The sequence below is a fragment of the Rattus norvegicus genome, chromosome 15, assembly GCF_036323735.1.
Source record: "Rattus norvegicus strain BN/NHsdMcwi chromosome 15, GRCr8, whole genome shotgun sequence".
In the NCBI taxonomy this organism is placed as follows: domain Eukaryota; kingdom Metazoa; phylum Chordata; class Mammalia; order Rodentia; family Muridae; genus Rattus; species Rattus norvegicus.
This window is the reverse complement of record NC_086033.1, coordinates 6,859,173-6,886,806: the sequence shown is the minus strand read 5'-3', so window position 1 is coordinate 6,886,806 and position 27,634 is coordinate 6,859,173. Positions and strand designations below refer to the sequence as shown.

The window sequence follows — 27,634 nt, the reverse complement described above, 5'->3', positions numbered from 1 at the left end:
AATGATAGGCTTATGGTTTGGAAGACACTGACACAGAACCTTGAATTATTGTAAGAAAAAGTCATGGACATTTTTTTTCTAAAAGCAAGCAGGCCATCATCCTGACAGGAAATAGTTCTTAAACATAACCTGTATTAGCAGCTCCCGTGTGTGAATGTCTAGAACATTTTTATGGTTGAGGATTTAGACACACGCACATAGGAGGGGATTTCTCTGTCTCCTGCTGTATGTCAGAACATGTTTCCTGTCGGTACGGGCACTGCCCGTCTTTTCGAACACAGTCATGCAGTAAGTTATTGTGTGGAAGAGCTGCCTCTCACAGAGCTGGGTCTCTCTGATGACTGCTGTTCTGCCTGCCTCTGGTTTTGCTGTTGTAGGCAGAGCTAAGGCTGAGATCGTTATGTTCTACTTTACGCCCTCTTACTGTTTTTCTCTATTACATAGAAGTGGCATGATCAAGTTGGAAAATGCATGTATAAAATATTTAAGTGTTGGAATACCTACAGACTCCTAGGAACTTTGCAAATACGATATGAAGAGTTTGGTCTCCGCACTCAAATGTCTTCAGTGTACATGAGTATCTGATGTGCCGGCTGCCCCAGTCTCTGCATACTGGACTACACTTGGAACAATCCAGGGCGTCTTCACTATGCCAGCATCTAAGTCTCTGATTGGTTGTTTAGTTCTGAGAGCACTTGCTTTGGGGATTTTGCCTATTTTATGGATGCTTTTCCCCGATTGGACACCTCCCTACACTAAAGTTCATAATTGTCTCTACGTGTTCTCTGGCCTTTCTTTCCCCCTCTGGTGTCTTTTGTGGATTTGATTGAGTTTCATCATTTATGTTGTTTTTCAGTTTTTTTCTTAACGGTTTTGAGGTTATATAATCCACATATTTTTATTTGATAAATACTCTTTTTTGCTATAGGAAAATGATTTTTTTAAATAAAATTTACTTTTGGAACAATTAGATTTGAAAAAATTCCAAGCAGCAGAGAATTTGTACATGCACTATACTACCTTCCCCTGTCATCACTCACATTAGTTTATCTTAGATTAAGAACCGATGTCGATCCTCTTGTTAACCAATAGGAACCCAACCAGCTGCACACTGTGCTGCAGAGCTCCTGGCTTTTAGCTGAAGCCATTGTCCCCATTGGATCCCCAGGCAGGGAGGGATACTGTCTTAGACTCTCCCTGGTCTCCATGACCTTAACAGGTGAGAAAGGGGGAGTCAGATGTTTTGCACAACATTCCCCAGTTGGGATTTGTCTGTTGTTTTCTCATGTTTATAGTGAGAATTGGGGAGCATGAAAAGACCACTAGAAGTAAAGCATCATTTGTATCTGCTGCTTCGGTTGCTTTTAAAGATGGTGTCACCATACTAGGCACAGTGGCAGACACTGTTAGTCCCAGCACTTGGGAAGCAAAGGCAGAAAGTTCTGTGTAAGTCTTCATAATTGGTATTAGGCCAGCCAGGGCTACATAGTGAGTTCTTGCCTCAAAAATTGCAAATATGGTCCCAGTATATGGTCTAGGTTGACCTAGAACCCACAGAACTCGTAAGTATCCAACTCAGTAGGACACAGGGATGGATAGGCGGGTCCACTTCAGAGGACAGTTTCTTCATGAACAGCCTTTGCCCTCAAGCCTTTTCAATAGAGTACAGTTGGAATAGCCAGTTTATATCCCAGGGGCCAGCATGGAGGCTAAAGTGCCTTGAGTTGACAAAATACTTTAATCCAGGGTAGTGTGAGAAGGCTTAGCTCATTGTCAGTGAGCCTGGAGAATACAGCACCCTTTCTTGCAAAAGCCATCCTCTCAAGACTTCCTGCGTGATTGCAACGTTTGTTTCAAATAGCCTTCTACTTCCTAATAAACGAGAACCCTGATTTTCCTTGTTGTTGCTGGTGTGATTTTTGGAGAAAGTACATTGCTTTTAGAAGGACATCAACTCTGGGTACTTGGTGTGGTTTTGGATGACTGTCTTTTTGAATGACTTATTGTTTTGTGGATATGCATGATGTGGTTTGTGGCAGGGGAGGCGCAAATGCCACGCAGACATGTTGAGATCAGAGAGCGACTTTCTAGAGCTGGGGATTGAACTAAGGTGCCAGACTTTTTCAATGAAGTTCTTTTACCTACAGAGCTATCTCAACAACCCTGATTATCTTTTGATAACATTTGGAGAATAAGGATTCTTTCAAGAGTGCATCACTATAATTTTTTTTCATACAAAGATAATTTAGAAATCTATTTTAGAGATAATCTAAAATATTTATTTACTTATTTATTTGGTATTGGATATTGAACTCTGCCACTGAGTTATTCCTCCTGGTAAAGTTTATTTTAATTGACAAATAACACTTGTGTATGTTTATGGAGCACAGTTTTTAAACAAGGTCTGTGTAAAACCTAGCCTAGCTTTGAACCCACAATCCTGTGTCATCCTTCTTTTTGCTGGGATCACACACATTTGCAAAGAACACTCGTAAAACCCACTGTTTCTCCCCATGCTTAGGTCATCCATTTGCTGATGGAAGTTTCCTATTACTGTGTCACATTCTGTGTTCATATCTATTAACGATTGCCATATATGTTTGGGTGCCTGACAGTGGAGACACACACACACACACACACACACACACACACACACACACACACACACACATCTCAAATGCATTTGACTTGTTGCTGAAGTAGCCCTTTTGCATTATGTAATGATCTGTTTCTTTCTATCACAATGGAGTGTTTGACTTCTGCTCTATTTTTTTCCTGGCGTAAGTATAGCTACTTTGGATTTTTGTTTTCCGTTTGCATTCACATCCCCTTATTTTTTTAAATGACAAACACCATGTCAAGAGTATATTTTAGCATCAGCCTCAGTGGTGAACACCTGCCTAGTACGTTCTAGGTTCTAGGTTCAGTTATCAGAACCATAAATTATAATGGTAAGGACAAAGAAAATATTACAATGTTACCTTCATTTTAAAAACTACCTAAACTTAAAATTGTCTTCTTCTTTGCAGGATATGGAGACTTCGATGATTTCAATCTGGAGGATGCGCTTAAAGAAACTTCCTCAGTAAAGCGTGAGTCAAACAAACAAGTCTACCAAGCAGACACTGTGGTCGGCCGTGCACCACACTCACAATCTTGCCTTCAGAAAAGTACACACATATGAGACTAGCTGTGCCTCCAGATACCTGTTTGTTCTGTTGTGCAAGGCTTGTGTCATCTCGTCATACATGTGTCATCTTCCTTTTTCGTTCAGTCTATGTCGAGTCCACGAGAGAACATGCATCTGCCTTACCCTTTTTTCTGCTGTACAAAAAGAGAGCTCCAACCGGTTTCATTCCTCTCATTGTTTTGTTTTGAGACAGGGTCTCTTGATTTAGCCCGGGTTGTCCTGAAATTCTCTGTGCCGACAAGGCCGGCTTTGACTTGGGTCCAGTGCTAGAGCAACAGTGACTCTTGGCCACTGATGTGCATTTCTAGCTTCAGAACCCATGACGTTTTATCATTCTTCAGTATGATCCCCACAATGGCCTTGGGGACCGATACCGAGACCATTCTCACGATGTGACTTCTGTAAACCATAAAGCAGCCAATGTGTTTTACAATCTGCTCCTCTTGTCCTCCCTTCTCCCTTCAGAGAGCCACTTTAGTACGACGACTAGGAGGACAGGAACGACCAGAGCCCCAGCGAATCCAGCAGGTAACGAGGTGTGGGAAGAGAGGAAGGCCAGACTCACCTGAGAAGGAACACAAGGAGGGACTCGTTGGGACTCCATCTGGGACAGGGTCAGAAGGAGCCGTGTAGAGTTTTTAGCTGCATATATGAAAAGTCAGCAAAGGCACGCACCCATGTGAACCATGTTAGATTTAATTCAACAGAATCCCGTCTGGTTGATCACTGTTCCTTACGTGAAAGCCATGCATTTCCACTTCCCTATTGCTTTAGGTGATGACGATGGCTGCCAGAATCCAGGTACAGGAGGCAGAAGGGGTGAGCTGAACTTGACTGAAGCCCCAGGCTATCCCCAAAGCTCCCGGGGTTAAACATGAGCCATGTGTAGTTGAGCAGAGTGGGGCAACCTCAGGCCTAAGGAGAAGTCTTCAACGAAGATATTCAGACGTTTTCTTGAAATTCTCTAAGTTTTTGAAGATCTCGGGAAAGTTGGTGTATGTGGGTCACATCTATAAATACTTCTCATCTGAGAACTTAGAACTGAAAACTGTTTATTAATCTGAGGAAAATAAAAAGCCATGTACATTGACATATGTGGCAGGTTTTTATGAGAAATAACTGTGCTTATAAGATGAAAACGTAATTTAGAGTAATGAGTGACATTATTTTATAATTTTCCGTAATGTCTGGCTTCAATAGAATGCATCTGGATTCTGTGTGTGTGTGTGTGTGTGTGTGTGTGTGTGTGTGTGCGCGCGCGTGTGTGTGCGTGTGCGTGTGCATGTGCATAGCTGTGTCTGTGTGCACCTCTGTGTGTGTGTGCCTGTGTGCGTGCATGTGTATGTATGTGTCTGTGTGTCTGTGGTACTGTGAGACAGACCTAGGACTCACTATGTAGGCCACACTTTACTAGACAGACCAGACTGGCCTCAAATTCACAGAGATCTGTCTACCTGCCTCTACCTCCCCACCCCCAACCCCTGTGCTGGGATTACAGATGTGTGTTACCACTGCACCTGGATTTTTAATATCTGCATCTGGACTGAGCAGTTATAAGTTCCTGAAGTTCGATACAACATGCGGAGAAAATCCAGGCTCAGGCAGATGTGTAGGAGAAAAGGGGAAAGAACTCACTGTGCTTTTTTTCTTTAGTATTTTCTTATTTACTCACTTTTTACCCCAATTGCTGCCAGTTTCCCTGCTCTTTTACACAGTCTCTCCCTCTATGTCTCCCCTTCTCCTCAAAGAGGGTGGAGCCCCCAGGGTATCCGCCCCCACCCCCCACCCCTAGCTGGCACATCGAGCCTCTGTGGGGCTGCATTCATCCTCTTCCACTGAGGCCAGTAAGGTAGCCCAGCCAGGGAAACAGGATTCACATGCAGGCAACAGCTTTAGGGACGGCCCCTACCCCAGTTGTTTGGGGACCCACATGACCAAGCTGCATATCTGCTGCATATGTGCGGGGGACCTAGGGCCAGATGTGCATGCTCCCTGGTTGGCGGTTCAGACCCTGAGAGCTCCAAGGGTCCAGGATAATTGACTGTGTTCATGGTCCTTTCGAGTCCGTGTCCTCTTCTGGTCCTTCAGTCCTTCCTCCAGCTCTTCCATTGGACTCTCCTATTCTTTGAATGGATCATTCACAGTTTGCTAGCGCTGTGCACTGGTCACTTGGAAACACTGATACCCCGACCAATGCACAATGTAATATATTACAGAATCACTCCGATTCCTTTTGCCACCTATCTCATTGAACAAAGCGTTCAGTAAGCCGTACCGGGTGGCACCACCTGTAATCCCAGCACTGTGGAGGCAGAGGCGGGGAGAATACCCAAAGTTTGAGGCTAATCCTGTTCCGTATTGCAAGTTCCAGGGTACTCAGAGTTACAACAGCAAGATCTCTTGTCCAAAAACAAATAAACAAATAAATGATGAGTAAAACAATGATTTAAAAAAACCATCTAGATATTGAAAAGCTGCTCATATCAAGCCACCAGCAAGTTTTCAGAAAACTCTTGTCTTTTAATTTAAATTCCAAGTTTGGTTATTGGCAGCAGATACGATCAGGGAGGCTGCAGGGATGGTTCAGTGGCACAAAGCACTAGTGTCTGTGTGGCAGCTCATAGCCGGCTACACTTCCGGCAAACCTACCTGCTTAGTCATGACAGTGGAGTGCAGTCACGCTTGCAGGCAAATCACTCATACACATAAAATAAAATGATTTTGAAAAACTCAGATCCTATTAGGGTTTGTGTTCAGGTGATAGGAAATTCCATCCATTTGCAAGGAAATATCTGACACACATTTAAGTTGGTGAAACAGTTGTTATTTAGATTAAATCTTTAGGTAGTAGTCTTGGTTTTTTGTTTTTTGTTTTTTTTTTTTTAAGATTTATTTATTTATTTCATGTATTTGATACACTGTTGCTGTCTGCAGACTCACCAGAAGAGGGCAGATCCCCACTACAGATGGTTGTGAGCCACCATGTGGTTGCTGGGAATTGAACTCAGGACCTCTGGAAGAGCAGTCAGTGCTCTTAACCACTGAGCCATTCTCCAGCCCAGTCTTGGTTTTGTAATTCAAGGAAACTCTCTGCAGAGATGAATTCCTCGTGCTCCTGAGAGTGTGTCTGTCTGTGCATTCGTTAAACCATTCAAACATGCTTCTGTGTCAGAGAGGATTTTCATTTTGTTCACTTAGTCTGAGACAAGGTCCCACTGTGTAGCCCCAGTGATGTCGAGCACCACATTGTAGACCAGGATAGCTCTGAATTCTCAGAGATCTGACTACCTGTGCATTCTAAGTCAGGCATTAAGGTGTGCACTGCAGCCAGGCCATACTTTAATACAAACTATTTCTACTGTGTAGGAATTTTCCAGTGCTGCTAACTACACTACCTAAATAAATTTACCAGTTTAAATCAATATTCACTTTTCTTCTATGAATCCCTGTGATGAGTGTTAAATTTATTTTTATACAGTGTTTTAAAATTGAAATCTTATTTTGGTTTGGCTTTGGTTTCAGGAAATTTTTATTCATTTCCTTTTTTTTTTTTTTTTTGTTAATAATCTTGCTATGTAGCCGGGATGGCCTCCAGTTTGCCTTCCTTCTCCCTCTGACTCCTCAGTACTGAGGCTAAGGCATGTACAATCATATCTGAAAATACTAAATTTTCATTTGTTTTAATCATAGATTAAGTCCCATGTTTTCTTCTTTCAGGTTCCCACAGATAACTTCTTGTACTATCTTGGCACATAGATGCAGTCTGTCCATTTTGCAGTTTTATTTGTACATGCAAATATCATTTGGTGGCTTGTGCATCTGCCGTTCTAGTCTGATACTGAATAGTGCCATCAGCTTGAGCACTCCATGATCCCATTGTCCAACTACAGTAGCCCACCTTAGGTCTAGCCTCCTTCTCCATTTCTTGCCTAATCCTGCTAATCTGTTTTCCATTTGTAAAATGCCATTTCGAGAAGTCTATATAAATGTCCGGTGCTATGTTGAGCTTAAAGAAGGATGAATCAGAAATGTCTGTCCATCCTAGTGGAGCAGATAGAATGGATGCCTGTAATAGTGGGTTCTCACCTTCCTCCCATTTCAATTTATGTGGGTCTCCCAGCTTATGTGATGGTTAACACATTTAGGATCGGTTGACACTTAAGGTCTTTTCCTCTTAGTTAACGGTCGTCAGTGATAACTTACAAACACACCTGAAAACATGATTTACTGATTTCCCATGTATTTCTTGAGCCGATGAAGTTGACCGTCAGGATTAACTATTATAGGTCCAATTTAGCTTCATGCTTGGCTCCGTGTTTCCTGCAAAGCAGCAATGCAGATGTCAGTCGGTGCCAAGGTGTCAGTGAAATCAGGTTCTGTGAGTTTGCTTTTGATCCCTGATGGGGATGAATGACCACAACATTGGCTGCTTCGACAACAGACTCATCCTGTAATCAGTGCGATCAAATGCAGAATGAATAGGGTAGGCCGCAGTGAGCATGTTACAAGGCTGCGTTCCTCTTGGAGGCTCTGCGGGGGAGTGATTTCTCTCCTTTTGCCATCTACGTTCTTTGGCTTATGACTACTTCGTTCATCTTCAAAACCATGGATATACCAGTGTTTCCTTTTTCAGTTTGTCTATTTTTCCGTATCTGTAGCCCAGGCTGATTTGAAACTTGTTATATAATTCAGGCTGCCCTCCAAGTCCTCCTCCTCCTGAGTCTGCCTGTCAGATTCTGGGATCATAAGTGGGCACCACCACACTTGGTTCTTGTGGATCTTCTGTGCATACAGTCCTGTCACCTACAGACTGTTTTCAATATCCTTTCCTCATTCTTGCTAGGACTGCTGGTACTGCATTGAATAGAATTGGTAGATTGGACACGGTTGTCTTGTTCCTCGGGTTAGAAGGAAATCTTTCAGTGTTTCTCCCTTGACTATGTGCCCTGGTCCCTCATCCTGTGTGGTCCTCATTCCACTGGGTGACATTGCTCTCATCTTCGTTACTTTTCTAGTTGCTGTAAGAAAGCGCCAGGGTGGAAGCCGCTTAAGGGAGAGTTATTTTTGCCCAGTTTGAGCGATGATGGCGTACACTCAGCTCACTCCATCACCTGTGTACAGGCTAGGATCTCAGAACGAAGAACCATGTCATCTGCCGTAGGTGCTTCTTTTCAACACAGTTTACCGAGTCAAGATGAACTCCTACCATATTGCTGGAGGCCTGTCTCTGAGGAGGTTCTAGAACTCATTGAGTTGACAACTCCCGCTAACCACTCTAGCTTCTATGGCTGATATGTGGAATTGTCATCAAAAAGATGTTAAATTTTGTCAATTTCTCTTTCTATACCTACTGACATGATCACATGATTTTTATGCTCCATACTTTTAATGTTTAATTATTTAATTTATGTTGAGCAATCCTGTGTCCCGGGCATAAATCCAGTTTTGATTATAGGGTGCAATCTTTTAAATGTGCTGTTCATTCTCTTTGCTAATGTAATGTTTCCTTGATTTTTGCCTCTACTCAAGTAGTTTTGCCTGTTTTTGGCATTCTCGTCTGGCTTCGCGTGAGGGTCATGCTGTTCATGAAGTGAATTTGGAATTAATTCCTCCTCTTCAGATCTGCAAGGATTTGAGAAGGATTAGCTTTAATTTTTTTTAATTCATTTTTATAGCCTTCTCTTACCTGGATATTTCTTTGTTGTGAGGTTGTTGATTATTCTAGTTATTATTCATCCACTTATATTTTGATTTTTCATAATCACCTTAATAGTTTGTGTGCTTCTAGAACTCTATCCATTTCCTCTAGCACGTCTGATTTGTTGGAATACATTGTCCATTGTAGTTTCCTTTGTACCTGTTTAGTATTAGTTGCAATGCCTCCTCTCCCATTTATAATTTTGAGTTATTAGAACAAGTTTTGAATCTTGTTTTCTTTTCTCAAAAAGCCAACTCCAGATTTCCTTTCTTTCCTCTCCTCCCCCTTGTATTTCCCCGTTTGTTCTGAGGAAAAACCTAGGACCTCTACGTAAATGCATGCTTGCTTCTGAGCTACCCCACCAGCCCATAAGAACCTTAGCTCCATTAAAGCTTCCTGATGGTTTTCTTGTCTAGAATTCTTTGTCCTCCCTCCTTTCTACACATCCTATTCCTGTGACACTTCTTCCTCTTCCTCCCTCTTTTGAGACTGAATCTTACTATCTTAGCAAGCAGTCCTAGCTGGATCTCAAATGCCAGGTCCTCCCACCTCAGCTTCCTGGATCCTGGCAGTGCACCAGGTGGCCTGCTCTTTCCAGGTTCGTAACAACTTTTCCTCTTATGGGCCGTGTTTCTGTTGTCGAATATCTGAGCTCTTTACTAAGCATTCAATTCTGAAACACTTCTTTCTGAAAATTTAATGGTTTACTATTTAAGCAAATAGAACCTATCCATTTGCAGTTAGTTTTATATAAAATGAAACCCATTGCTTTTTGTTTTAGAAGTTTAATTATTCCAGCACCTTTTGCTGAAAAGATTTCTTTCTCCCCTGAGTTCCTTTGCATATGTATAAAAAAATCACTTGAGCAGATCTGAGGTCTTTTGAGCTCTTCATTCTGTTCTGTTGCCTGTATCTGTCTGCCACATCTTTGATAAATGTTAACTATGAAATATTAGGTAGAGTGATTCATCACACTTTATTCTTTTTAAGGTTTAAAAAAAGACAATCTCAGCTTCTGCATTACCCAAAAAGTTTAGATCAAATTTGCCTGTTTCTGGAAAGAAACAATCAGTGGGACTTCTGTAGGCTTGCATTGAACATAGAGAGTGTGGGAGCTGATGTTGCCTATCTGGTGTGTTTTCTGGTGTGTGTCTTTATTTGGATCCTCTTGGCTTTATACCTTTAGGTTTACTTTACGTTTACAGTAATTTCCCTCACCTCTGCTTTAAATCTTTGCTTTCTGAGACACTGCTGAAATGAGTTCAGTAGCATCGACATATAATAGTGATGACAAGGCAGCGTCCAATCCATCACTTACAAAATGCCACAGTAGTTCTCCTTTACTCTTAACCTGGCCCCATGTGACCCCACTGCTCAGGTTGGAGTGACACGCAGGAAGCACAGAGACAGAGACAGGAAGTGGACTAGTAAAACTCACAATTCACCTTCCAGTGACGTATTCCCAATACGTGAGCCTATAGGGTCATTTCACGTTTGACTACAACACCCATTTGTTTGTTGTTCAGTAAAGTTACAAGTGAGTTGTTTGGAAATCCTTGTTGCTTTTTCTTTTCATTTCTTTCTCTTTTTGTTTTTGTTGTTGTTTCTTTAATGCAGGGTTTCTCTTGGCTGTCCTGGAACTCACTCTGTGGACCAGGCTGTTTTCAAATTTCAGAGATCCTCTTGCCTCTGTCCCTCGGAGTGCTGTGATTAAAAGTGTGCATCGCCATAGATCACATGAAACTCAAGAAGGATGACCAAAATGCGGATGCTCCACTCCTTCTTTAAAAGGGGAACAAAAGTACCCTTAGGTGGGGATAGGGAGGCAAAGTTTAGAGCAGAGACTGAAGGAACGGCCATTCAGAGCCTACCCCACATGTGGCCCATACATATACAGCCACCAAACTAGATAAGATGGATGAAGCAAAGAAGTGCAGGCTGACAGGAACCGGATATATATATTTTCCAAAATGTTTTCTGCTGAGTGTTTAGAAACTAGCTTTTTAGATCTTTGATCCACTTTTAGTTGATTTTAATGTACGGTATAGCATGATGGTCAAATTTGCTTCTTTAACCACTTTCAGTTTGTAAAGCAGTTCTCTGTACATCACATAAATGCTAGCTTATAAAACAATTCTCTGCACATTACAGACATCGCCAGCTCATTCATCTCTGGGCATCGTAATCTGCTGTTCAGTTCTTGCTCTAACAGTGGAGGAAACCATAGCTCAAAGGTCTCGGGGATCATCTAGAATTCCCTACCCCATGTGGGCAGCAGATCTGGGCTCATGTTCTAGCTCTGGTCAAGTGGTGAGATGTGGGGCTTCGTTTGTCTCTCGGTCCCCAACCTATGAAGAAGAATGGTTAGAATCTCCCTCACTTAAACCTTTTCTATCTCTTTGCCGTCTTTTTCTGGGTAGTCATGAGGTTGTATAGGAGCTTTAATAAGTACTAACGATGGGCTAGTCACGGTATGACTTCCTTAAACTATGATGTAGGTAAACATTTTATTATTATTTATTTTGTATTGCTGTTTTCCCTCCCACTTTCAGAGAGATGGGACCACATGACCACTACTACAACGAAAAGGCCAGGAACAACTAGAGCACCGTCAAATCCTCTGGGTAAGACAAGCTCTCAGAGGAAAAAAGGAAGGAAGGATTTTCCACATCAGCTACCTGTTTCAGGGTATCCTAGTTTGCATTTCTAAGGTGATAATTAAATACCACAATCAAAAACAACTTGGAAAAGAAAGGATTTATTTTATTTGGCTTATGACCACCAGCGTAGGGATGGTACCTTCCACGGTGTATCATGTCCTTCCCCACTGATCGATCACTGAGAAAATGCCTAACAGCCTGAGCTTATGGAGGCCTTTTCTCAAACACGGTTCCCTCCTTGTGGATGGCTCTAGCTCATGCCGACATAAAAACTACCCAGTACAGCAGTGATTATTTCTTTTGTTCTGTGGTCCCCAGAACTTGATGGGTTTGACTTGGAAGACGCCTTGGATGATCGGAATGATCTAGATGGCCCCAAAAAGCCAAGTACAGGAGAAGGAGGAGGTAAGTTCTAAATGCTTGACATCACAGGCCAGTGCTATAGTTCCTGGTATCGATTGTCTTATACCTGCAATGGCGTTCTAAGACATCCAGAGCACTGTAGATCTGGGCCATGTTGAGCGGTAGCAAAATCCCACAACAGTAGTACTGATAGATTTTGGTCTTGGGATTCTCCGAATTATTGGGTATCTCAATAACTTTTGTCTGTGTGTTTTATATCGATCTATGTTTATCATCTGTATATTTAATTTTTTTAAAAAATCAGCATTAGTATAAAATTATAATACTAAACCAATACATATAAATAGCACATTGTATGAGTCTGTATGTCGAGATAAAAACAATTTGTCAGAGAGTGTCATTATTTTATACTTCTTAGAAATTTCTAGAATGTCAATCTTGCTAGGAGATACCTGGATTCTCATATTGAGATATGCAGCTTGAAAGCTGTCCTCTGACCTACACACACACACACACACACACACACACACACACACACACACACACACACTTAAATACAATTAAATTCAAAAGGGTTTAAAACAGACATATAAATGAATAATACATTTTAGAAAGTGTTTAGTAATCTTTCATCACTTAGTTCCCCTTCATTACTTTTCTGGCTGCCCTGACCAAGGACCTAGCAAGCGAAGAGAAGAGGAAGGATTCTTTCTGCTTATCATTTCAGAAGCAATGAGGCCCCGCTAGGACTCCGCTGCTCGCGTTGTATCCACACGCAGGAAGTGCAGAGACGGAGACAGGAAGTGGGCTAGTAAAACCCTGGTGTCACCTTCCAGTGATGTATTTCCAAAAGCAGGCCTCAAGAGTCCCAGCACATGAGCCTATAGGGACATTTCATGTTTGAACTGCAACACCCGTTCAATGGACTTGTGCCCATTTGTTGTTTTCTAGCATTGCAGGTTAGTCTTTTGGAAAACCTTGTTCTCTTATAGTTTATAAAAGTTCAGTGTAATGCTGCGTGCTATAATAAAAAAATCTAACTTGCTGCTAACACCACCCATACCACTGGAAAAGACTCACGGTAGCTTACAAAGGCTTCACCCGAAATCTTGTCGACAAGCACCATCAGTGGCTGTCCTGGACTGACGGATTCATTTCATCCAGTTTTAAGAAATGCTTCCCAAATCATCTACTTGGTACGACATTCATTCTGCCCAGCAAAAGTGGTCTCACGACACAAAGCAGACAAAGCCAAGTAAGAGAAGGAACAGTGACGCCAGGGGCCTTAGCGAATCACCCCCCAGTCTTCTGGAATACAGCGGGACAGCTTTAAGCACACTTTGCACACAGAGCATAGGACATTCAGGAAGATGTGAACTTAATCACTGAACTATGGTTAATAATGATTCTGCTTCTCGTATTGGTCATCTGTGATTGTGTCACAGATTGTGAGAAAGTTGAGACTTATTCTTGCAGAAAGGCATTAATTTCCTTGGTTCATTTAAGAAGCTGAGTCTTCTATAGAGTCAGAGCCTCAGAGCTGCCATCGAGACAGGGGGATGGCGTCTCATCTGAACTTAATTATAGGACTGTATTTCTTATCTCTGTGGTCACACAAACACTCAAGATGATTGGACGTTCTACAGAACATATACATCGGCAATGAGCTGTCTGAGGGGCCGGTTGAAATTTTGCCTACCCCCTTTCTTCCTTGTTCATTTCCCTCAACATCCTCCCCACCCCCATCAATCCTTAGTGTGAGCACAAGGCGTAGTTCTGAGACCTTACATCTGCTGTGCCACTGAACCACACTCTCAATACCATGAGGAACACTCGTGTGTCATGGACAACTTTGACTAATCCAAATGTTTGCTGCTGAGATTTTTTTTTTTTTTTGACACTGAAATGTGTGGTTTTTCTGTAGGTTTGTCAGACAAGGATCTCGAAGACATCTTGGGAGGCGGGGGATACAAACCTGACAAGAATAAAGGTAGGAATGTTGCTTTGTCTCCTTAAAATGCTAACCATCCGGCCGCCAGGTAAACATGTCACTCTCAGCCTCTGGCAAATCAGGCTTCGACATGTGCACCTGTCATGTGCAGTGGGCTCTCACTCTTGTGGGTGGGGGCTCATTTGTGAGCCATCCTGAGATGCTACCCATTTGCTCTGTTGCTCTTTAAGCCTGAGCTGGTGTCCCCACTACCTAGGTGCACCTCGTAAGCCAGTTTTCCATGCAGTGCGAGGGTTCAAACTTAACATGGCACACATTTTAAAGAAGCCCCTAGCAAATCAGATGTTTACAAAATTCCTTTGGATTCCATTTCCCCTTCCCAGGAAGATTTACACTTCCCTCCTATTGGATCCCAGGAAGTGGAAACTCTCCTTGGGGTGTATCTCCTGAGCGAAGAATCTATTTTCAATTAAAAAGACAAAAAGTTGGGGGAGGGAAGGGGAGGGGACAGGAGCTGATGGACAGGAAGGTGGGAAGGGGAATAACATCTGAAATGTGAGTAAAGAAATATATCTAATAAAAAATTTAAATAAAAGAAAAATCAATAAAAACAATTTATAAAAACATTATCTAATGAAAAATTAAAGAAAAAAAAAAAGACCAAAAGTCCCACATCGTTCCTTGCCCGGTCGGAGCCCCAAGTACTATTTATCGGCCGACAGAATACATTCTTACCTTAAAGATCACGGGAGCTTTGCTACTTTGCAACAGAATTTCAAGGTAACCATCCCTGAGGTTTAACTGTGTTTAAATGTGTAGGAAAATTAAACCACAGGGTCAGACTGTCTAGAAGTTTCGATCCAGTCTGACACACAAAACAAAACACAAAACGAAAACAACCAACTGAAAAAAACAAAAGCCCTTTATATTAAAAAAAAAAAATAATGTAGCACTGGTCAGATTTTTAAAATGGTTCAGGAAAACTCCTCGGTAATCTTCATCTGGCCTCGCCCAAGGAGCCACCATTGTAGAACCTTAGAGCGGGTCGTTCTAAATCGGAAGTTGTTATCTGTGCAATAAAGTCACCTATTGACATTTTGGAAATTATGTTAGATCTCATTTTGTGTGTGTGTGTGTGTGTGTGTGTGTGTGTGTGTGTGTGTATGTGTATATGTCTATGTTTGTGTCTGTGGGGGGGGGAGCCCTATGTGTCTGTATGTATGTGTGTGTGTGTTTGTGTGTGTGTGACTGTCTGTGTGTCTGTCTGTGTGTATGTGTGTGTGTATATGTGTATGTATGTGTGTGTGTGTGAAATTTTGTCACATGTGTAGATTTCAATAGCCATTAACACAGCCAGGGAGAGATTATCATAAAATTTCTTCTGCATGCTGACCCTTGAACAGTCATGTCCTTCCCAAGCCTCATGTTTGCAGTTCGCACAGCTGCTCATGACTGAAACCTTTCTTCACACATCTGTCAGATCGGACCTTAAGCTTGGATGGGGTGAGAAGTATGAGTCTTGTGTGGCGAAGCAAGTTTCTTTTGGAACCCATAGGTGTCACATGCCACAATTGTGACCTTTGACATACTCGCTTATGACAAGATGTTGGAATGATAAGTTGTGATGTTCGAGACCCTTTGTTTACTATTCCGTGTTATGACAGAGAAATTGTAGCAGGGTCCGAAGAATTCAAGCTGTGAGTCCATCAAGACCCCTCTTCCCCAGTCCAGGCTGAAGTTGAGCATTTGCTTCGTTCTTGCAAGCGCTGCTCCTTGCACATGGGAACGGTGTTCTCTGTTGCTTACAATGTCCCGCAGTCATGTTTGTCCCCAGAAACACCTTTCCAGACAGTGTCATCGTGAGGAAAAAGCCATAAAGGCCTCTAAGTGAAACTTCCAGGGGTCATGAGGACACGGAGCATTTAAAGGGCAAACCCAGCAAACGAGCCAATTATTCCGGGTGACAATTGGTATTTCCAGATGGGGAGAGAAGGGCAGTGGTTACCTCTGTAAGTGTGCACCGGAACGAAAGCCTGAATGACAGGCCGGGGACTTCTCTTCATTAAACGCATTTGTTTTAGCAAGGAAGAGGTGTCGGGAAATTCTTTAATTGGGCTTACGTTGGAGCTTGTCTTGTAAAGAATAATTAATTGTTGGCTACGGTCACTCCCTCCATCACCCATCACCGTAGGCGTCAGAAAAGAAGATCAAAGGGCGACACAGGAACACAGGTGACATTCACAGACACAGTCCCTTCCACCCAAAAACAAGCTCATGATGGGGAGGGAAGGGAGCATCACATAATTTCCATACATTGTAAACTCAATTAGCAAACTTCCTCCACTCGAGTCTTTACGACGTAGCTTCAGTCGTTCTGGCGTGGATTTGTCAAGTAATATATTATCCGTTGTGTATTTTTTCCTCAAGACAACATTATTGATACACTGCGAGTGTGTACCTGAGTCCTCCAGCATTTCTTGAAGTGAGTGGCTTGCAAACCCTCCGTTCTTCCTCCTCCTGTGACCTTTCAGGACTCACACTGTTGCCATTTTTTGCAAATGGTCTTGTTCTTTTCGTAGTGTGGACGAGAGAAGGTCCAAAGAGGTTTCTTTGGAGTTGTTTCCACAGTATTTCTGGCTTTAACATGGGGAAATACTTTGCCTGATGGTCTCACTGTCTATGGTGAGGAGACACATCAGACACCCATAGTTGTTCCAACAGATCAGGGAGTGCGGCAGGAACATAGGGAAGTTGTTGAGCTGTTCTTCATGTATAACATTGGGTGTTTTGATGTAGATAACAACGCGTTACCTACAGAGTAGTCTCAGTTTTGTGGTAGGAAATGGACGAACATGGCTGTGAGAGATTTTGCAACAGCAGGAATACTGTATTCCCTGGTTGTTAGCCCAGACAGTACATTTTGGAGTAATTTTTCTGTTTGATCTTATTTAGCAATTATAAGTTTTTTTGCAGCAATAATTTCCCCCTTTTTATTACTTTTCTTTAGTAATTATAATTTTTTTACAGCAATATTCTCCCCCTTTTTATTACTTTTTTCCTTTCTTATTACTTTTTTTCTTGGCAGGGTTTTACTTTACAGCCCCAGCTTGCCTGGATGTCACAAGCTATCTGACTTAGCCCTCTAGGTTCAAGGGTGGCGCCACCAGGCATGGCTTTGTTTATTGACTTTAAAAACACTGTACCTCTCTTGCTATTTTTTTGAGACAATAAAAGCACATTTTAAGAATATTTAAAGGCCCTTGCTGTGTCTTGCTGGAAGCCTGGGACATTCACAATATCCTCAGCAGTTGTCGACATAATCACTCCACTGTCCCACGATTCTCTGTGTCCTTGACAACCAGATGTGTCAGGCACTCGCTGGGAGCCACAAGCTGGGTGGCCCTCAGAGAGGGGCAGACTCACACCTTGTGTCTCTGCTTTTCCCAGGAAGAAGTGGCTTTGCAAGACTCGAGGCTGACGTGTGTGTGTGTGTGTGTGTGTGTGTGTGTGTGTCTGTATGAGAGTGTGTGTGTGAGAGTTTGTGTGTGTGTGTATGTGTGTGTGAGTGAGTATGTGAGTGTATGTGTGAGTGTGTGTGTGTGAGAGAGTGTGTGTGAGAGTGTGTGTGAGAGTTTGTGTGTGTATGTGTGTGTGAGTGAGTGTGTGTGGGTGTGAGAGTGTGTGTGTGAGTGTGTGTGGGTGTGAGTGTGTGTGAGAGTATGTGAGTGAGTGTGTATGTGTGTGTGAGTGTGTGTGGGTGTGAGTGTGTGTGAGAGTGTGTGTGAGTGTGTGTGTATGTGTGTGTGTGAGTGTGTGTGTGTGTGTGCATTGTGGTCTTTGTATCTGAGATGCTGGAGGTCTGACACCTCTGTTAACAACAGAGCTTATTCACAATTTCTTAACCCATTGTCTTTCCCTATAAGAATAATAAATAATAATTAATAATTAATAGTAACATTAATAAAGGAAAGACGTTTATTTACCTCCAAGTTCTGGGAGCCGGGTGACCAAGATGGGTGGCTATATCTGGTGAAGGACTCACGTTGCACCCTAACATGGCAGAAAAACAAAAGGGCAAATGGGCACAGACCCATAAGACAACACAGCCTGTTCTCGTGGCACCAAACAGAAGCATCATGCTTTTTACCACAAGTTTCCGTGGGGACAAGATTTATTCAAACCACTGAGCACAACTTCCTCACTGAAGTAATTCCTCTTATTCTATGGGGTCCATCCAAGTAAAGGTAGTTGCTATAGCGACAAGGTCCCTGTAACCTCAATCAGGCAAGCATCATAGTTTTGTAATCTTTGCAAATTCAATCAGAACAGGGCATTTGTCCTGGTCACAGTTTCATGTCTTTGAATACACGTGTTTTTAGAAAGCCGGTATACATCGTGATCTCATGTTCAAGCCCAGTTTCTCCTCATCGTTTTATAATAATTTATATCACCGAGCCCTTTTCCATATATTACCAAACATTTTACTTTGCTATTTGTCAGTGGATGGACTGCCAGACCGAAGGCCGTCATGAGAGAACTGTGCTGCTGTGAACGTCTGTCTATGGGCGTATAGAAGATTTCACACAGGCATAGTTTTTAGCTGTCTTGAGTACATGTGGGCATTGGCATCTGCTCAGCATCTGCTAGGGTCTCTGTGCTGGGTCCAGACATGGCTCCGTTTCACTCGTGGGTGCCCCTTTAATACCCGAGCAATATTTATATATTGTCTCTTTACTAATCTCGCTGCACTTGCCCAAAATTCTCCTCCTGAGACTTAACCAGAGAACACAGTCTCTGCTGGGATTTTCTGAGACGTCCTTTGTTGGTGCAATGAATCTGAGTCTTCACCTTAGCCTCAGGCGGACTCTTCAGACGGGGGCAAAGAGCAGCCACATTCTTCACCAAAACACCACAGAAACAATCTCCAGGCCACACACTGAAATTATTCTCCCTGAAGCCTCCTGGGCCAGGTCTCTGCAGTTAAATTCACTCACAGCCACAACGTCTTCCTGCCAGGATGGCTCACTGGGCCCCACTCAAACCATTTCATGGCTTTCCAAATCCAAAGTCCCAAAATTCACGTTCTTCCAAACAAAAGTATGGTCAGGCTTATCAGTAATACCCAGGCCTTGGTATCAACTTCTGACTTACTTAGGGTTTTACTGCTGCGGAGAGAGAGTGACCGAGGCTGCTCTCACAGGGACAACCTGTGACTAGGGCGGGTTTACAGGGTCAGAGGTTCAGTCCGTCATCATCATGGCAGGAGCAGGGCAGCGTCCAGGCAGGATGGTGCAGGAGGAGGTGAGAGTTCTCCATCCTCATTTGAAGGCTGCTAGCAGAGCACTGAGAGACTTACAACCCACACCCACAGGGCCACGCCCACTCCAGCAGGGCCACTCCCACTCCAACAGGGCCACGCCCACTCCGACAGGGCCACGCCCTCTAATAGTGCCACTCCCTGGGCTGAGCACATACAAACCATTAAAGTGGCTGGGTTCAGCCGATACGGAGAGAAAATGAGTGGAGCTCAGAAGCCAAAGAGGGATGAAGGTTGCGACTTTAATCTGAGCCATTGCGATGCTAGAGCCATGTAGGTCGGTTTGATTCAGTGTCCTATTTGTCATACAGTACGGATGGGTAAGAGAATTAAAGCTGAGTAGCACTCGTGCGTGTGCGTGTGCGTGTGTGCATGTGTGCACATCTGTGTGTGTGTCTGTGTGTGCATGTGTGTGTCTGTGTGTGCATGTGTGTCTGTGTGTGCATGTGTGTGCATGTGTGTGTGTGTATCTGTGTGTGTTACTCCTACACTTTTGCCATGTGGTGATAGTGTATCACCATAATCAGACGAAACGTTCTGCACGATGACCTCTGTCCTCTGACCCTTATAAAAGGGGCTGACATCCTCTGTCCACATTCCCCTGTTTTGCCTTTCTCTGACGTTTAAGAACTTGTTAAGTGTGAAAATGTCAGATGTGGTCTCACGTATTTGCATTTGTCTGTGCTCCGGCTCGTGTTTGGCATAGTTGTGGAGAAGATTTGCTGTGACATCGAACCGCCTCTTGCTCATCTCTCGGATGAGAACTTTGGCTCCCACCCTTGTGAGGCAGGGCTGCTCAGTGCAGCTGCCCCCAGTGCAGGGAAGAACTTGACTTGAAGCCAGGGCTTCGAGAACACTGTGTGTGACAAGGGCTCAGCATAAGGAATTCACCATCTCACGGGGTCATAGGGATCACAGGGGTCGCAGCACACACTAAGTGCTCTTGTCCTTCCTCCAGGTGGCGGTGGTGGTTATGGCAGCCAGGATGACCCTGGATCAGGTGGGTATCCTTGGCCCAAAATTTCTGTTTGGATCACAAGGAAAACCATGCTGGTTCCCTCTGGCCTCAGGCCTGTGCTTCCCCGCCCGCCCCTGAGCGTTAATTCCTGTTGCCTTAGCTAAGGCGTGATTAAAAGGAGATAAAACCTGGGTTGCTCTTGATCCTGCAGGCTGCAGGGTGTGGTTCTTTGACCCTTGACCCTGCTGTCCTTTGCACCTGTGGAGAGGTGGCGGACACCTGGGCCGCAAAGGCCTCTCACCTCGGGGTTCCTAGGCATAAGCACCCAGCACAGAACCATCCCTGGCATCCATTGCACTGCAGTCCCGTCCCTTGTTGGAATCCAGTTCCTTCTCAGACGCTGCCCACTGCTCAGTCCTGCAGCAAAAGCAGCAGTAGTCAATGCCAGGGCTTTGGGGGGCGGGGTTCGCATCCAAACCACCAGAGAAATTCAGCCATGCAGTGCAGGCGACATGAAGACCCCCCCCCCACCACAGGTTAGGTGACCCACGTGGTTAGGACGCTCTGAGCGTCCTCTGTGACCTGGGGACGTCGGAGCAGCGGAGTCCCGGAGGCCGCAGCGTCCCATGCTCAGCTCCGCCCGTTCTTCTCTGTGCAGGAGCAGTGACGGACCCCGGCACCATTGCGGGCCTGGTCAGCGCCCTGGCCGCGGCCCTCCTCGGAGCGGTGTCCGGCTACCTCTCCTACCAGCATCGGAAGTTCTGTTTCAGTGTCCAGCGTGAGTACAGCAGTGCTACCTACGGTCTGCAGAAACCACTAGGCTTCCCTGCCCATCCACCCGCCCTTCCTAACGCCGCGTCCGTCAGTCGCTCCCTCAGGCTTGCTTCCCTCTCTCTCTCCCCGGACTCGCGTGGTGCCACGGACGGCTCAGAGCCCAATTGTCCGATTCCCCGTCCATGGCCCTGCACAAAGGGCTCAGTGGGCAGCGCTCAGTCCCGACCGCTCCTCCATTTCACCCGACCTCCTTTGCTTTGCCCTTTGCAGGCGGCCTCGACGCAGCCTACGTGAAGGGGGAAAACCTGGAAGCTGTGGTGTGCGAGGAGCCCCGGGTGGAAGCCGCGATGTGCGAGGCGCCCCCAGGTGAGGGCTTTTCCATCCCAGTCCGCAGCCCCTGTATACGCAAATGACTCGGCCCCTATATAGGCAGGTGACTCGGCCCCTATATACATAAAGGACACCGCTCCTATATACACAAATGACTCAGCCCCTGTGTGCGCATCCTGGGCTACCCCACCTCTTTGCTGCCAACCCACATCTGGGCGCACCCATCCCGGACTGGGGTGGGTTTTGCTTCGGACCTGCACTGTGGTCCGTTTGTCCTTAGCTGTGCATCTGAGACTGCAGCTGGCCTCAAACTCACGCCTGTAGCCAGAAGTGGCCTTGAACTCCCGATGCTCTGCTTCAGCCTCCTGAAGGCTGGGCTTACAGCTGTGGCTCCACGTCTGTCTCTAAGCTTCTCGGTGGGAAAACGGCCAAAGAGAGGAAACCAGATTTTCTGTTAACCACCCGTGGGTTCCCTGAGCACTTCCGGGGCGGAGTGCACGGCGGGGGGGTGGGGGTGGTCCCAGAAGCAGATGTCATCCTCTCAGAGCCAACACGGGAGGGACTAGTGCCCCTGTGATGGCTTCAGATCCCGCCATCCGCGAGTCTCCGCGGAAGCGCGCCCATTCTGCAGATGGAGAAATTGAGGCACAGCTCTCTGCACAGCTGGCCATACTAATGCCTCGGTTTTCCTTGGCTTGCCCGGAGCTCTGTCCGGGGGGCGGGAGGGGGCCAGTGAGGGGCAGTGGGCAGGCCTGGGATGCGCATGCAGCCTACATCTAAACCTCTGACGGACTTTGGAAGGGCAGAGGGGAAACCCTCCTCACCCGTGTCTTCTCTCCCTAGTGACGGACTCCACACAACACTCGCAGCCCACAGAGCCCCTGGCACCAGAGCGGCCCCGGATCTGAGGCCCGGGATCTGAGGCCTCGCTCAATGGTCAGCGCTTGGCACCCTGATGTCCTCCGTTCATCCTTTCCCCGGGTTCCTTCCCCATCCCCAGCTTCTCCCCACACCTGGTTTTCCGCACCAGCCTTGGGGGTGTGTGAGTTGCGGTTTCTGCGCCCTTCCGTGCGGACCGCGCTGACCACTGTGCGGCGCGGCCTCGGGAGAGACTCGGAGCCGAGCCCTGCGATCCCCGTTCAGCCGAGTGCGGTGCGCACATTTGTGGTTTTTGCGCTGACCACTAAGCGCTGTGAGGAGTGCGCCCAGCTGGCACTTGGTGCATTCGGAACACACTTGAGACAAATCAGACAGCTGCAACGCACACGCGCGCACACACACACACACACATGTAACACACACGCACACACACACATGTAACATGCGCATGCACATGTAACACACGCACACACAGGCATACACACAAGCACGCACACATGTAACACACAGACACATGTAACACACGTGCACACACATGTAACGCATGCACACACATAGGCATACACACACAAGCACGCACACATGTAACACGCATGTGCACACACAGGCACACACACATATAACACACACAGACACACGCACACATATGTGTCTGCTGGTGTGTGTTTCATATGCGTGCTTGTGTGTGTGCGCGTGTATGCGTGTGTGTTACGTGTGTGCGCGTGTTACATGTGTATTACATGCGTGTGTGCGCCAGGGCCACATCTGAGGCCACTCCTTGGGCTGCACTGTGCATTGTTCTTTGGACCCGTGAGTCCCACAGTGAACTCTGCAGGCAGGAGCTCAGCGCATTTCTACGCCATGTGGCCCAGTGGTTTGCCATGTCAGAAAATCACTTGTGAGAGCGGAGCTGGCCGCTTGGAGGGCGAGGCCCACAGTGGACGACGTGATTGGCTCCGTGTATCCTGCAGGCTGCGCTTCGCCTCCACTGAGCTGCAGCAGAAACGTGACCACTGAGCCATCCTGCCGCTCTGCTGTCTTCCTGCAGCTTAAGAGCCCGGCCATGGATGCCATGGTTGTCGGTCATCATCTCAGCTCCTAGGATTAGGTCACACGTGGTATTTCCGGTCTGTTGACCTGCAGCTAGGGTCATCTCTGGGGAGTGGGGGCGTGTATACTGACGCTGAGGCCAGTGTGACCGCAAAGCCCTTGAACCCCACAGTCACGCTGTAAAATAAATGCCCTCGGTGCCTTCTGCACAAAGCCCTTCTGCATAAAACCCATCGCTCAGCCCACCGGGTCTTCACAAGGACAAAACTGTTGAAAGTCCTTTACTTCTGAGCATTTATTTTTAGCAATGTGTGCTTTACTTATGGTGTCTTCTGCTGAGGCCGATGTGAGTTATTGGACTTATATTCCTAATCCACCTTTATTTGAGCCTGCTACTTGGGGGGGAAACAGATTTGGCGTTATACACCACTCCACACATTGTATCATTTCCTTGAAAACTTTGACTTATTTGAATAAGAATGATGGAGCTTTGTATAATTTTACTTATTCTGGCTCAAAGATGCCTTTATGTTTAGGACAGAGACCATGTCTCACAAAGGGGCTATCAAAATTGGCTATTACCAGGAAAAAAGGTTACAGGCTCCAGGACTCATTGCAACGATTGACAGCTTGGTCTATAAACCAAAATTGGTGTAACATTATATTTGTTAGTGAGCCACTATATTCTGTTTGTGCTCAATTAACTTACATAGACTTAAAGTATCGCCCATTCATTTGGAAGAATTGCTTTTGGCATGTTTGGAAAAATTATTCAAGACAAATGGATACATTGGGGTACTTATGGTCAATCAGAATGGAATGTTACCACTTGTGATTTGCCTAATGTTACCAGGACGAGTGGAGAGGAGAATGAACACCTTAATGGATCCTTGCTGATGGAATGGGGAGATGGTGGCATTGTTGATAATTGATGGCCTCTGTGGAAGATCCCAGCGCACTTCAAACTCATTTGTGGAAGACTGATGCTGCATTAAAAGAAGTTGTGTTTGCTAATGGAAGCTTTTCTGAGTCTGCTCAATCTGCCTCTCAGGATAATTTTACCACATATAAGAAAGAAAAGGTTACTACTTGTATTCCTCTGCCATATTTGTTTTTAATAGGTAGATTTAATTTTACTGATGGATTTGCTTGTATTAACTGTCATTTGTATTTATGTATTAATTCATCTATTCAGTTTAATATGAATCAAGATTCTATTATGATATTCAGCAAAAATTATATGTATGGATGCCTGTTAATTTGGGACATCGTTTGTCTCAAGATCCTCAATAATGTGATTATTGAATTTTTTAATAATCTGCTGAAGAGAAGTAAAATAATGATTAGAGTCATTGTAGCTACTATTTTAAGCCTTATTTCTGTTGCTACTTTGGCAGCAGTTTCCAGCATCGCATTAAAAATATCTGTTCAGACAAAGCATTTTGTTGAAGACTGGCATAAAGATTCACATGAGTTGTGGATAGAGCAAACTAAAATTGATAGTAGACTTCAACATCAAGTAGATGTTTTAAAATAAACAGTAGGATGGTTGGGTCTAAAGATGTTATCTATTGAAATATATGTGGATTTGAGATATGATTGGAATTCTACTTTTTGTGTTACTGAATATATGTATAATTATGCAGAACAGGATTGGAAGATAATTCAAGCCTATTAAGAAGGTAATGATAGTGCTACCAAAGTAATTAATGCCTTGGAATAGGATGTTTGAACATCTTTTGGTAAACAGCTAGAAGAAACTACCCCTGCAGAAATAGCTAAATTATTGGCTGATCAGTTGACAGGATTAGCTCCCAAAACTTGGCTTCAAAGTATTTTCCATAGCTTGGGAGGGGCTAGTTTTGCCATAATATTATGTGCATTATGTATTATGTTGCTTTATTTTTACATGATTAAACCCCTACCAGGGCATTTAGCTATGTTATGGAAAGTGTTACTTTTAAAACAAAAGAAAGAAGAAGGAATTGTTGAGACATGGAGATGCAGCTCCCAGGCAGGGTCAAGTAAGGACTGGTGACAGGAGCAAGTAGGGGCTGGAATGCCACCCTTGAGAAGAAAAGGTTTTTCTCACTTGGCCTTAAACTATGTTCTGCTGTGTCCTGTTTCTGTGGACGCGGTTCTCACACTCTCTTGGTAATGGGGAGTATACTTTGATAATAAGAAGGGGGTAATTTGTTATGTGAATATTTTGAGAAGAAACCTTTGTTTAGTCGTATTCCTTTGTTTACTTTTGCCTCAGTTGTTCCTGATATCGTGGGAATAACGATCTTATGGTATCTTGCCAAAATTGAAATTGTATTAATGCATATTCATATCTACATAAGGATTAATAAAGCTCGCAACTGTGTGCAGTTGCTTCTGCCTTTCTTCTGCACCCCCTGTGTCCTGGTTGTGTGCGACTGTACCCAAGGTCCCCAACGCACTGATTATATTACTAATTAGACGTTGACACACCCTAATTTCATTCAGTCAGATGGTGGCCAGCCCAGATGAGAACTGGAGGTAGGTCACTGGCACCATGAATTTGGCCCATGATGCATGAGGGATGGCAGAAGAGAAGGGGAGGTCCACAAGTGATTTTACCTTCAAGGGAGTTGAGGGAAGATGGGCATTCAGAGGAAGACTGAACCTAAGGTAGAGGGGGAGGAGTCACACTGCTACACCAGGAGACGTGTCTCCATTTATCTCATTGCAAGGCACCCACTTAGGTGCACGACAGTCTCTGCGAATGTCTTAACAGAGGAAGACAAGGCCATACTAGCCCCCAAACACTTCTAGGCCAGCTGATGGCCTGTGACCAGTGGACTACAAGCAGCCTCTCTTTCCCTCTTATGACACTTCCCTCGCATACCCCACCCCCAAACCACACAGAAGCTGCCACAGCTGCAGCATCAGACACCTTTCCCCCTGCTCTTGTCCTGCTGGGTGGCAAATAAACTGTGGTGAGTGCCAGGATTGTTCGTGCCTGGTGACCCCCTAAACAGCTGCAGGTCGCCCAGACAAAGAGAAACAGAAGTAGATGGGGGAACAATAAAATGGAACGAGGACCTGTGATGGCAAGGGCAACTGGAAGCACCCCCAGAAGATGCCTCACACAGGACCGAGAAATGGCTTCGGCAACAAATGGGCACACACAATAAATCAGCAAGAATCACTCTGCCCACATTCCTGGAGCAGCTCCACCATGCCTTCAGTGCCATGCTGGCCCAAAGCCAATGTCCCCTTGGGGACCAAGAAGACTCTATATGGGAGACTATCAATGCTGCTACTAAGTCCCTTAGGTGGCAGTGGGGCACGGTGTCTGATGATTGCTCTGTACACAGCCAACTGTCATTCTCCTAAAGGCTACCCCTCAGACAGAGCTCAGTTCTAGGAGATATGGACCCTCCTTAGGCTCTGAGAAGTGAAGGACACCTGTATTAAGCAGCGGAGGGAACGCTGACGGGAAAGAGGTTGAAGAGACACCACACAGGCCAAGACTGTACCACACACCACTCAAGGCATGCGTGCGTAGAAGGAATGGCTGCAGAGGGAACGGGAGGTGGAGAGGTGCATGTAGCAGCTGGCACAGGTGACAGGAGAAATGTGGGAGTGGGAGCCGACCTCTACCCTTCCTCTTTCAGTCCATACAGCTGAGTGTGCACCTCCCGTCCACACCACCATAAGAACTCAGAGCTCTGCACACTGTTAGGACGACAGCTCTGCTCCACATGATCCCTCCTCGAACTGGGAGTGGTCAGTGTGGGCCTCGGTAGAGGAAAAAGCAAAAGCTCACACCATCAAAGATGGGAGTGCAGTGAGGATGCTCATGGCTTAAGCTATGTGAAGCAGGCTTTAGGAACAGGCCCTTGGGGACACCATCCAGAAGAATTCCCTTGAGATCATAGCGTGTCTTTCCTCAGCTCCCTAGAGGAGGCAAAATTTTCACATTGAGGGCAGGATGGACCCAACCCAGTGAGACCCAGGCCACAGCCAGCTGCATGAGTGCTGTGTGAAGAATGAGAAGACACCCACATGGGAGGAGCGAAGGGGTCTGTGGTACTGGTGAGGCCACGCACTTCAGTGCATTCTTAACACCCAGGGACAGAGGAGTCAGAGGCAGGTTTTCCCCCCACAAAAGCCAGGCCTCTGCAAGCTCCTGATTGGTGGCAGAACAAAGACCATCAAAGGAAAACGCCTTTTGTAGTCTCTTAAGAAAAAGGCCAGCCACTATCCCTCATGGGGTGGGCACTCACTCAACAAGGGTCTCCCCTTTCAGACATTGGACAATGCCAGAGCCATACTTTATCTTGAACACACCCCTGACACACACACACACACACACACACACACACACACACACACACACACAGGCTTCTCACACAAAACCAATGAAACGACATGGGAATGAGATATACGCAGCACGATGGAGCACAGGCAGCACCAGGGTACAGGAAGCACCAT

At 45.2% G+C, this 27,634-nt stretch overlaps 1 protein-coding gene across 4 annotated transcripts in view; it reads left to right on the top strand.

Annotated features, from left to right (window-relative positions):
* Cd99l2 (CD99 molecule-like 2) overlaps positions 1-25,565 on the top strand; it is a 45,597-nt gene extending 20,032 nt beyond the window's left edge. Inside the window, exons 2-11 of one of the 4 annotated variants that reach the window (XM_063273955.1) lie at positions 3,030-3,092; positions 3,656-3,718; positions 11,441-11,512; positions 11,867-11,953; positions 13,836-13,901; positions 20,138-20,179; positions 20,796-20,915; positions 21,182-21,277; positions 22,085-22,177; positions 24,024-25,565. In XM_063273955.1, the coding sequence (XP_063130025.1) occupies positions 3,030-3,092; positions 3,656-3,718; positions 11,441-11,512; positions 11,867-11,953; positions 13,836-13,901; positions 20,138-20,179; positions 20,796-20,915; positions 21,182-21,277; positions 22,085-22,149 (674 nt within the window). In that variant the 3' untranslated portion in view covers positions 22,150-22,177; positions 24,024-25,565. Of the gene's footprint in view, positions 1-3,029; positions 3,093-3,655; positions 3,719-11,440; positions 11,513-11,866; positions 11,954-13,835; positions 13,902-20,137; positions 20,180-20,795; positions 20,916-21,181; positions 21,278-22,084 lie in introns of all 4 variants that reach the window. The other 3 variants (XM_063273957.1, NM_001409570.1, XM_063273956.1) reach the window with 3 other exon arrangements.
* The last annotated feature ends 2,069 nt before the right edge of the window (positions 25,566-27,634 follow it).